At 40.0% G+C, this 12,248-nt stretch overlaps 1 protein-coding gene across 3 annotated transcripts in view; it reads right to left on the bottom strand.

Annotated features, from left to right (window-relative positions):
- Nucleotides 1-12,248, bottom strand: part of LOC142074910 (mucosa-associated lymphoid tissue lymphoma translocation protein 1-like) — a 36,792-nt gene that overhangs the window by 21,650 nt on the left and 2,894 nt on the right. For 2 of the 3 annotated variants that reach the window (XM_075135880.1, XM_075135879.1), the window contains exons 3-6: nucleotides 6,494-6,615; nucleotides 5,206-5,356; nucleotides 2,618-2,796; nucleotides 1,939-2,035 (exon numbers count right to left, since the gene is read on the bottom strand). In XM_075135880.1, coding sequence (XP_074991981.1) covers nucleotides 1,939-2,035; nucleotides 2,618-2,796; nucleotides 5,206-5,356; nucleotides 6,494-6,615 — 549 coding nt within the window. Of the gene's footprint in view, nucleotides 1-1,188; nucleotides 1,228-1,938; nucleotides 2,036-2,617; nucleotides 2,797-5,205; nucleotides 5,357-6,493; nucleotides 6,616-12,248 lie in introns of all 3 variants that reach the window. The other variant, XM_075135878.1, reaches the window with a different exon arrangement.

Below are 12,248 nucleotides of genomic sequence, written 5' to 3' on the forward strand. Positions count from 1 at the left end.
AGGCTTCCTCCATGCAGTGGAGCCCCAGGCAGATCTCTTAAGCCACAAAAGCAGGCTCATATATCCACGTGGGAGACTGTAGCGACCTGAGGTGATACCACTGTAGGTGTTAACGTGGCTTAGTAGCAGAATGATGTTGCATCCAAGCAAACTGTAGTTTGGGTATAGACCCCCACAGATAATACAGTGGTTATCTTCTGCTTCAAAGGGTAGTTGAATTACAGGTAAGTAGGAGGCTTCTGCATAGCACTCCGTCAGGTAATGCAGACACCTCCAAGCCAGAAAAGATGTGAAGGCTCAAAGAGATGATCAGTCTCGGAAGCTATGCCATGGACGTAGCTGACACCAGAATGTGTGTCACTTGTATGTTCCAGCGAGTGACAATACACAATCCCCTCACAATGTTAAACCTTTAACAAAAGGGCTAAAAGGGAACATCAGCGCTGGTTAAACAAGAAATGCTGCAGAGCAGTTTAATTCCAAGATAATTCTATGATTCTATGAAAAAACAGGGTAGAGAGCCATTTATTGTAGTTTGCAAATACATTTGTTTTTTTCATTGTTGGTAGGTAAGCTGGGCAGTGGCTGCTGTAAGCAGCCCTACATCTTTATATATGATCCCCTATGACGTAGAGATTACAGCCTTTGAGATGCTCAGTAATCAAGGAATGGTATCAACATTAAAGGTCACAATACGCTTCTTCCTCCCCATTGCAGCAATGCAGAGGAGAACAGAAATCATGCTAATAAGGTTGCTGGAAACCCCTCTTGCATACACAGAGCTGAAAGTGGAACTAGCTCTATCCAGCTCTCCAAGGTCACCCAGGTTCCCGAACATCTTCAGCTTTTCTTGCAAGGATGTTACCTCCTGAGCCCAGTCAAAGAAATCTCAAGATCTTTACATTTCACTAGAAACTGTAAGTGCAGGACACAAAACCAATGCAAAAATCCAACAACTTTGAATACTACAGAAGAAAGTAGCTTGGTTTTTCTCCTGTGTGCTCTAGATCACGGTATCAAGGCAAAGAAGAGAGAAGCGTGTGCAGAAGGAACGGTGCATCACACATCAGTGCTTTAAAGTAGACTGAAGCTCTTAACTCACACATGCTTTTCAGCAACACACTCAACAATCTGTCATCCCCATCATTAATTTTTAAAAATTGATTCACAACTAAAGATTTACTTTACCTTCTGTGCACTCCACTGCCGTAGCTTTCTTTCCTTGTGCTTTAAGGGTGGGGGGGGAATTGGAAGACAATTGCTCTCAGTTATGAGAGTTGGCACACAAAGTGGAAGACAAAGGTCACTTCCAAGCTTCTCTGCAATCTGGCTCATTTTACAGCAGTATAAATCAGCACTGACCACAACACTGTATAGTAATTATTACTAAAACTCAGGAGTACTAAACTAGAATATTTCTTAGGATAGGAAAGAACTTTTCATACAAATTACACAATAGTATTCCCAGATAGGTCTGGAGGCTATTCAAACAGATCTTCTCCTCTTTAGTTTACTCCAAATACATGCACACACACTAAACCGTGTCATATTCATTTATTCTGCTTGCTATGAATAATCTAACTGAAGGACTCAATGTAACATAGTTCATATCACCAACAAGGGTTAAACTGTTTTTAGTTGTCAAAAAACATGAAGAAATGAGCTTGCAATCTGCTGACAAGCCATGTACATGCTAGTAATGCCAAAAAATGGTAGCATTTCTATGCTGGTTACCATAAAACCCCAAAGCACTTTATAACTGATAAAGCTCTAAAATTCCATTTGCTGCAAGCAAGCACAGCTATTTTAACAAATGGATAACTAAAAATACAGAAGGCATGTGCCTGGCTTAATACTACAAGCTTCAAAAATAAATTCTAATGATAGGGAAGAAATTGATAAATCAGCTGACCTATATCAAACAGAAAAACTTCTTACCTATAACGACTTCTATCTTCTTGCTGTCTTGATCTTCCCGGTCATTGAATACGTGACACCAATATGTCCCTTGATGTTCCACATCCACATAAGTTACCTATGCAAGCATCATCACAGTCATCCAGCCAGACCCCAAAAGAATACTGGTATCAGTTTCATTTAAGCCCACATGCAAGAAAGAGTGAAAACTAAAAGCAAAGCCTAATCAAATCCAAAAGCTGCCGATACCCTCATTCATGGACAACATGCATGTTCTAGAAATGCTTTCAAGAATTGAAGAAAGAATGCAAATCTACCTCACAGGCTTGAGATGCGTTAAGCACTGAATGCAACAGCTCGTACAAATCAGATGCTTTCAAGTGCAAGATAGAAAGAGAAGCTTTCACTTTTACTGATACTTAATCTTTGTTATGTCAATGTGTCACACTGATCCAAAATACACTATAGCCTTACATCCCATGACTACGACTTGAAACATGTTCAGGGTTAAAATTATGCACCCAAGAGCCTCAGAACAGTACGGGCCAGTTACACAACAGGAGAAAAACTTATAGCGAGTACTTCCATAAGAGGTTATCAAGGCTATGAAGAAGTTATTTTCTTCAAGGAAGCTTTATGTGGTAAGTTAAAGGTGGTTACACATTACTCCCCCTAAGGCTGGCACTTCACAGTAACTTACCATGTAGACATTTTTGCTCCCATTTGCCAAGGGAAATCCATTTCTGAACCATTGGTAACGAGGAATTGGGTTTCCAACAGCTCCACATTCTAGTACCAAAGCATCCCCCACTGTCAGGTTTTGTGACTGAGGCTGAATACAAATGCGCAACTTGTTTTCAGGCAAACCAATTAAGCTCCCTTAAAAAAAAAAAAAAGGAAGAAAAAAGAAAAGAAAGGGTGAGACAATCTAACCGCATGTAGACTAACAAGAATTGACAACATATGGCCACATCTTCCTGTAACTACAACAGACTGTTTTAATAGCAATGAAATTAAGTTACTTGTCCTTTAAGAGTAGCAATGGCTTTCCAGTTCTTCAGTTGAAAAATAAAAAGGAATGCACATTAAATATACCCCAGAAGTAAAAAAAAAATAAAAGCCCTCTTTGCATTATTTATTCCTGCCTGTAGGATTACAAAGGCTCTACAGAAAGGTGCCAAGTACAAAGAAGAGTGGCTACTAAAGGATGGACTGAGGATCCATCTTGTGTGCAAGTGTGGACACAGGAGTAAGAATTTAAAACTGAAAATCAGTTAGTTTTAGCATATCCCTATTCTTCTCATTCTAAACTGAGCATCAAACCTTATGGTAAATATTTTAAAAAAGCCCAAAGCTAAAAACACTTAACAAACATCAGCCACTGACATGTGCCCATATAGAAATGTCTGTTTTTCTCAGATTTTTTTTTTTTAAAGTAGTCATTACAAGCTTATTCATCTCAGCTTCCTGGTGTAATCTTTAGAAAGATCTAAAACTGCAGGTTTCTAACTGAATAGAACCTGAAGTAGGAGCAAAGGAAAAGCAGAAGAAATGATCGCTTAGATAAGGGACTGAGAATATGTTCAAGATTAAGATGTAAAAAGGTCACCTCAAATGACATTGCAATAGCTTTTGATCTTTTACTGGAAGATCAGTTCTCTCCATCTCTTTTCCTGACACGAATAATTTTTATACATGGGATGCAAGTGGAAAACACCTTTGACTCATGACATAAGACAAAATAAATACTCTTCACAGTCTGAAAACAGTGCAGTTGATTTCTATCTCACTCATCTTTAGGCCAATAGCAAGCAAGTCCAGTCTATTTAGTTAGAAAGTTTATAAAGGGTAGACTTAGTGCATAAGTCAATGCCTAGTTAATGCAACTGACTATTCTGTTAAAAAAAAAAAAAACCAAAACACAAAAAAAACAACCCCAGAAAAACCTACCCACACCAGAAACCAAAAAGACACCACTCCAGCAACCTCAGAAACTAGAAATAAATGCGCAGTATTAATATACTAGATCCAAGAAATTTCCAAGATTTTCTTTATGCTCTACGAACAAATTCCAGTACTAGCTGGATACTGTTGAGTAGACAGTTATTTAATCTTATTTGCTTTCTGCTATTTTTCCATTCTCCTCACGCTTCTTCCACTTCCATATTTCGTCACGTATGCTGCAGATAGGAGATTAACCCATCACTGAAGCAGAGGTATCTTCAAGCCAGTGCCATAAATTCATACGGACTTACATTGGTACAGGTGAATTACTATGGGTTTTATTATGCAGGTAACACACATTTGACTGTTAGCTGACCACTTACAAAACCCATGAAGACGCAATTCACACCAAAAAGACTCAGTTTAACTCATGTGTTTCTTCCTCTCATAGTTTATTTCAGTAAATTGTTGGCATGTCTTCACTATTTTCTGGGTTGGTTATATGAAGTTGAAAAGACTGCATTAGCAGACATACATTCTGCAACAGACATATCCACGGAGCCCCAGCCTCTCTCTCGTTTCCCCAGGTGTTCTGGCAAAGAAAGAATGTGCTGGCCTTTGACCAATTTATCTTTCCTGGCTGGTACATGTCTAAGATTGTGATAGCCTATTATGATCTGAAAAAGTGACTGGAAGGGAGATCTGTCACTTTGCTACCTGCCAAACCTTATTCCAGACCTCAGTCCTGTTTCCTCAGAGTGCAGCTAACACTCTTTCCATTCCACGGTATCTAGGTTTTCTAAAGCGTCCAGGCCTCCAGCATGCATGTGCTCTTCTGTAGTTTATTGTTCTGACCTTCCAGGTAAGGCAGAGGACCTTCTTCCTAGGAAGGCAGAGAATCTCATTAGATTCTCCTTTACCCAAGTACCTTTCTTCTCAGACTGGCAGCACACAGATGAAGAGGGAACAAACAGTCCTGACTATTAGGCCAGAGCCCCTGCGGCAGACATTCAGAATAGACTGTGTGTGTCCAGTCACTAGCGAGTTACAAGAAGAGGTACACAGGTAAACAACAAGAGAGTTAAAGAATTGCTTTTCTGGTCCAAGGATCCTCTAAGAATTAAAAGGATCTGAGACGTGTATGTTTTCCATCTATCTATTCTTACCCACCGCTGTGGAACTTCATTTCTCTTCTGCTTTTGTGACCAGCACAAGAGCCCAATAATCAGATACCGCATTTTTAATCAGCCCTCTTTCACATCTGTGCAAGGCAGCAACAGGGACCCAAGTTCCTCTAACAAGTGGAAAGACAGACTTTCAGAGGACCATGTTTTTGCCACTCACCATGAGATGTACCCTGGAGATCACAAACTTCAAGTCGTGCCCACCGACTGAACACAAAGGAAGATTCACTGTTCACTCGACAGATGTAAAAGCCAGAATCGTTTACATTCACTGGATTCAAAACCAGCTCTGGAGAATTACCATGGGGAACCTGAATTACAGATGAACCAAGAAGTATTTAAATTTAGATTGATTTAATCTAAGCCAGGATCTAACATTAGAATATTTATTTCAATGTCCATAACACCAGCCTCAACCCCTTCATTTACTTGAAACTTCTGGATGAGAAAGTCTTGTTCTATGTATTTAGTAGCTCAGAGACAGACTTTCTTCCAAGAATAATTCATATGCCTCTATTTAAGACAATTCTGAGCTTTTAAGCCAGTTGAAAAGCTCTTCCTGAAATTAATAATTTTTACCTTTCTCCACAAATAACTCAGAATAATTTCTTAAGCACTACTCCAATGCACATGTGTGTTACATTCAGCTCTAATCTTAAGATATATTCAACTATGACCACGAAACCGTAACATTTGTTCACAGAAAAATAATTTTTTACTACATCTATATTTTAACTGTAATGAGCAGGAAATGACTGTAATCATATTTTTTAAGCCATATTTTGGATGATCTAGATAAACTTTTAGAAAGGTGTAGAAAATGAGTTAAAAATTTCAGTCCTAACAGCAATTTAAAATAACATAAACTTACTGCATTTTAAAAAATAGTACTTACAATACAATAACATTAAGAAAAAAAAGTGCATTCATCTTCTAGAAAGATAACCTGGACCAGAAATATGGGCATAAGTGCTGCCATTCAAATTCCAGAGACACCAGCTCACATGCATGCCAGTATTTTGTTGAAGAAGTCTGTGGCACCACTGAATTCAGGCCTTCAACTGTTCATTCTTAGGAAACCAGTTTCGATCTGCCCAAGACCATCAGTGATTAGCATTTGTTCCAGTGTGGCAGTTTCTCAGTAGCCCACGTTAAACTTCTTGGTAGGCCAAGAGACAACTAAACTTAGAGCTTCCTTACTGTCACATTCCAAGATTAGCCTCCAAGGATGAAGTGGTCTGAATATAAGGAACCACTTTATTATTTTAGCACATTGGTAGGGTAATTATGCAGCATTTCTTAAACTTCTGTTTTTATTAGTATATATACCAATCTTCTCTCCTTGTAAATAACAGTAACAGTCTTTTAAAAAAGAAAAAATATCAGCCAAAATCATTACCTATTATTTTCACCACTTAAAAAGCCCTATATTCTGTATCAACTATTACCTCTTTTTCCTGTTTGAACCACTGGTAATGCACAAATGGGTGTCCTGTTGCCCAACAACACAGCTTGACGACCTGACCAGAGAGCACTGCTTGAGAGTCTGGCTGTACAACAATCTTTATACCTTTAAAAAAGAATTTACACTTAGGAAAGTTATTAAGAAATACAATTCCACAATTTAAATTAGCATTTAAATTGTCCTTTGAGCAAAGAAAGTTTCTGTCATTAAATATACTTGAAAATAATTTTTGTACTGTATATACATGCAGTTCCAATTAGTTATATGACTTTAAAACATTCAAAATTGTCTTCCATTACACAAAATCCATGCTTAAATTGATCAGTACTCTACAGAGTTTATTGAAGATTTAAAGTAGATAATTCAGAGATTTTAATTTTAGGATACTTCAATCCCTCTTGCTCTCTACTCACTAAAGCAAATACTACTTCCAATGGCATCACAGATCCCTCTGGGAAAGGTATTCTCAGTTTTACAAGTTTCTTACTCCCAACAACTTCTTTGAGTTGTTAATCTTCAGATTAAGATTAAGCACAGCCTGAGGGATGGATCAAAACAGTAAGAGTTAGTTTAACTACAACAGAGTGCGTTTTTCTACTATTCCTCATGCAACCTTATCAGCTGAAACATTGGTTTCAGCTTTATGCCTTTGACTCCTGTAGAACACAGGGCTGGGGTTTTCTTTTGCCAGTCTGCAAGGTAAAATTTTCCACTTCAAATTTTAACTGCCAGGAAATAGCATAAGTGAAATTCTGACACCGGTCTGATATGATCCAGTTGTTTTCTTAACCTAGACCATTCCAGGGATCTAGTTACAGCATGACCCCAAACACAGATCCACTGGTATAACCAAGGTCATCGGGGGGGGCAGGTCAACTGCAGAACAGAAAGTTTAACCTCACATTGCTGTCAAAAAACACATGGACCTATGACCAAGGTGTTCAGCAACACTGAGCTGATAAGCCACCAAAAATCATTAGTTTAAAGCATTATTTGCTATGGATGGTAAAATGCATTTAACAACCCCAGTGGGACCACAAGCAATGCTACACATTAATGACTAGCTGCTGCAATACTAGTGCTGTGGGTTAACCCCGTGGGCAGATAAGCACCACACAGTCCCCCACCGCCAGTGGGATGGGGGAAGAGGGAAAGGAAGAATAAAACCAAGAAAACTTGGAGGTCAAAATAAAATGAACAAACAAACAAAAATTGTTTAATAAGTAAAGGATGAGTGGAAGAATAGGGAAGAAAACAAAACAAGTGATGCAAAGGCAACAGCTCACCACCTCCCGTGGGTAGACCGATGCCCAGCCAGTTCCCAAGCAAAAGATGGCTAGCTTCTCCAAGACTCTGTCTTTTCCCTTTTATTGCTGAGCGTGATGTTATATGGTATGGAGTATCTCTTTGTTTAGTTTGGGTCGTGTACCCGATCGTGTCCCCTCCCAGCCTATTGCACACCCCCAATCTATTCACTGGGGGGGCAGAGGGAGAAACAGAGAAGGCTTTGATGCTGTGCAAACACTGTTCAGCAAAAGTTAGAACATTGGTATTATCAGTACTGATTTGGTCAAAAATTTAAAACACAGCACCATATGAGCTGCTATGAAGAAAATTAACTCAATCCTAGCTAGGCCCCGTACAACGAGTTACAGCAAAAGCACAGAAACAGTGAATGGTACAGGGCCACTTCATCACCATTTCATTACTCGCAGAAATGAACAATCAGATACAAAATAGGTATACATACTAAAAATTTCATTTTTTTTAGCGTCAGTCTTATTTCCCTGTTTTGGGAGAAAGTAGTTCCTTCTTTATAGTTTAATGAAAACACATTGCAGCTGGACGTCATCTACCAGGACTTGTGCAAAGCATTTGACACTGTCCCGCACGACATCCTTGTCTCTAAATCGGAGAGACATGGATTTGACAGATGGACCACACGGTGGATAAGGAATTGGCTGGATGGTCGCACTCAAAGAGTTGTGGTCAACGGCTCGATGTCCAAGTGGAGACCAGTGACGAGTGGCGTTCCTCAGGGATCGATATTGGGACTAGCACTGTTTAACATCTTTGTCGGTGACACGGACAATGGGATTGAGTGCACCCTCAGCAAGTTTGCCGACAACACCAAGCTGTGTGGTGCGGTCGACACGCTGGAGGGAAGGGAAGCCATCCAGAGGGATCTTGACAGGCTTGAGAGGTGGGCCCATGCGAACCTCTAAGTTCAACAAGGCCAAGTGCAAGGTCCTGCACATGGGTCGGGGCAATCCCAAGCACAAATACGGGCTGGGCAGAGAATGGATTGAGAGCAGGCCTGAGGAGAAGGACTTGGGGGTATCGGTTGATGTGCGCTTGCAGCCCAGGAAGCCAACGATATCCTGGGCTGTGTCAAAAGAAGCGTGGCCAGCAGGTCGAGGGAGGTGATTCTCCCCCTCTACTCTGCTCTCGTGACACCCCACCTGGAGTACTGCATCCAGCTCTGGGGCCCCCAACATAAGAAGGGCATGGACCTGTTGGAGCGAGTCCAGAGGAGGGCCACAAAGACGATCAGATGGCTGGAGCACCTCTCCTATGAAGACAGGCTGAGAGAGTTGGGGTTGTTCAGCCTGGAAGAGAGACAGCTCCGGGGAGACCTTAGAGCAGCCTTCCAGTACCTGAAGGGGGCCTACAAGAAAGCTGGAGAGGGACTTTCTACAAGGGCATGTAGCAACAGGACAAGGGGTAATGGCTTTAAACTGAAAGAGGGTAGATTTAGATTAGATATAAGGAAGAAATTCTTCATGATGAGGGTGGTGAGGCACTGGAACAGGTTGCCCAGAGAAGTTGTGGATGCCCCACAACTGGAAGTGTTCAAGGCCAGGTTGGACGGGGCTTCGAGCAATGTGGTCTACTGGAAGGTGTCCCTGCCCATGGCAGGGGGGTTGGAATTAGCTGATCTTTAAGATCCCTTCCAACAGAAACCATTCTATGATTCTAGGAAAGTGTAGTACAGAAGCAGTATTCCAGATTGCTAGGAGAATAACCTTATATAATAGTATAGGGCAAACCAGAAGCTGTGTAAAAAAAAAAAAAAAAGCTGCAAAGAGATCGCAAATATCCTGGTACAAGACTCAAGATTATAATTTCCTCCAAGCCTTCTTATTACACTCTGTCAGGAGCTTTCTTTTTGTCTGCTTTTTTTCCCCTCATGTGTTTAACGGCTTAGCCGCACATCAGAACTTTTTCCTAACAGAGAATGTTTGAGGAAAGAAACCATAATAATTTGATCAACAGGCTGAAACCTGAGCAGAAACCCATGTGGTCAACAGACTGAAACAGAGATTATACCACATTTGGAAATCATATAATCTTTGCCTAGCAGGGAAGTGGGTTATATTAACTTCCTCCACACACAGTCTTATTCTGCTAGCTGATCACACAGGCAGCTACTCCAAAGTAGCTGCAGGACTTGAAAATTCCCTGCCTTTCTTTCTCTAAAATAACTTGCCTCTATATCCTAGCCCTGAAGATCGCTACCTCAGTTCCTCATTTAACACTTCCTCCGCTGTTTTTCACAGTTAAAGGGAGTGTGTTAAGTACAATTTTTAAGCATCACAATCACGTAACATTAACCAAGACAAAGAGGAATTATATTTTTTTCAATTTAAAGGACAGAAAAATTAAGACAACTTGCTCTTTCCAAAGACTTTGACTTTTTTGTTTAAATCTCTCCTGATTTGCATCACTAACATCTCTTAAGAAAGCAGTTGAGAAAAACAAATTCTCTGAAAGATTAGTGTTTTGCAATACTAAAGTATTTTCCTTGGAAGTATTACAAACAAGTTCTAAGAAATCTGATTCATAATTTCTTCACAGTTTCATTTATTTTCCTGCAATTCATTCAGCACTATACAGCTACTTCCCGCAAGCATCACAGAATTTAATGGGTCAAAAAGAAAACCTTTTGGCTCAATTTTCTGAATTATTACAAAGATACACAAATACTTCTTTGATTTTCCTTGGAAAATTGAGGATGGCAAACTGACATTTATGTTTACCAGACTTTGAAACATGCAGTGCGAATTAAGTACTCATGATCTTAATTATAACCTACTGTTACATCCTTAACTTACACACTGGTAAAGATTTTCAGTCACTTCTGGAAACTTGGCCTCAATTACTCACATTCAGATTGAAGTGCCTAAACTGCTGCAGTAAGAGACCTGCCAGCAGAGGGAAAACACCTCTTTGCTCTTGGTTCAATCACCACAACTCAATGAGGTTGCACAAGGACTAGACTGTCACAAATTGAGTTTTAAGCCTTCTTTCCTCCTTAGCCTGGAAGAAAGTTCTTCGCATTCCATTCATTTCCAACAAGTTCACAACATGACAAGATTAAAAAAGGGAAGAAAAGGGACAGAGAAGTGACCCAAGGAACAAGATGCCTAGGCTTTCTCACTACCAAAAAGAAGCAGCTTTAAAGTTATTATCACTACTATTTTGTGTCTTTATGGGACGAAGATTTTCTATGGACTTAATGCAATGTGACAGGCAAGTCTCTAAGCTCTGAGAAACAAGTTCTGGAACTTGGTTTTGGGAGTCTATGATTCTCCAAGAGATCCTTTATATTGCTGCAAACAAAGTGATGTCCCAGCTGGTAACAATACATCTCTGTTGTAAAGGTACTGAGGTAGTATCACTGCCAAAACAGACCACTATGCAGCATCAAAATTGTATACTCATTTACCAGTACGCTCATAGGCTCACAAAGGTTTGTGTCTTTTTAACTGCATCAACTAAGCTGGTAGAAAACAGTTTAACAAACCAGTATGACAGCTATAGAGGTCTTACATTAAACAATCCCATTCCTAAAGGAACTTGAGCAACACTTAAACTCTTTTTGGTGTATCAGAAGAAATGGGCAGTTACGAATTTGTGCTTTGACTTCAGGCATCAACCACCTCAGAACATTTAAATAAACTCACCGCAAATATCAAGGCCTACCACTTCTTTTTAAATAGTTTAAAATTCTTTTTGACCTAAACTTTCTTCAAATACCCTTTGCTTTGGTTTATCTTCGTTCCAGTTTCTCAGTCTCTACGAAGCTACCCAGTCCTTCTTAGAGGAGGCTGAATCCATTCTGTCACAGATCATACTGTTCTGCAAGAGATTCATTTATAACAAGACCATCTCTGCACTTCCAAGGGGTCTTGACAAAAGTCTACTTATTGGCTTGTTCTCCTCAATACAAGGATATCTTAGCTGTCTATGCAGTTCCCTAATTGATACCACTATCTCACAATTCTGCTATGTAGCAAGTTTCTGTTTTACCCAGGATTTAGTCTTTATTACGTATTTCAAAATGTAACTTGACTTGACAGCCACACAAAAATCCTCAATTCAACAGTGGTGATACTTGAGATGATCACAGATGAAGGAAGCACAACATTTTGGCTCCGTGCAGGCAGTCTGCAGTACAAATATGAATCAGGACCATTCTTGTTTCCAGTACTCCCCCAGTAACCACCATATGGAGTACAATAAAAAGGAGCAAGCTTTCATAGTGCAGGACAGCATACTACCGTCTATGCCTCCACCTCAACTCTTGCCCCTATGAGCACAACCCACTCACACTGATATAACACCAATTCCCATCTCTCTGCCAAGCCTACAGTGGCATACTTCCTCTAGACTAAGCTATCATGTAACTCAATCACACCTCATTCAACACACCACGGTCCTAGTACAGTAAGCAG

Source organism: Calonectris borealis, chromosome W (genome assembly GCF_964195595.1).
Source record: "Calonectris borealis chromosome W, bCalBor7.hap1.2, whole genome shotgun sequence".
Classification (NCBI taxonomy): Eukaryota; Metazoa; Chordata; class Aves; order Procellariiformes; family Procellariidae; genus Calonectris; species Calonectris borealis.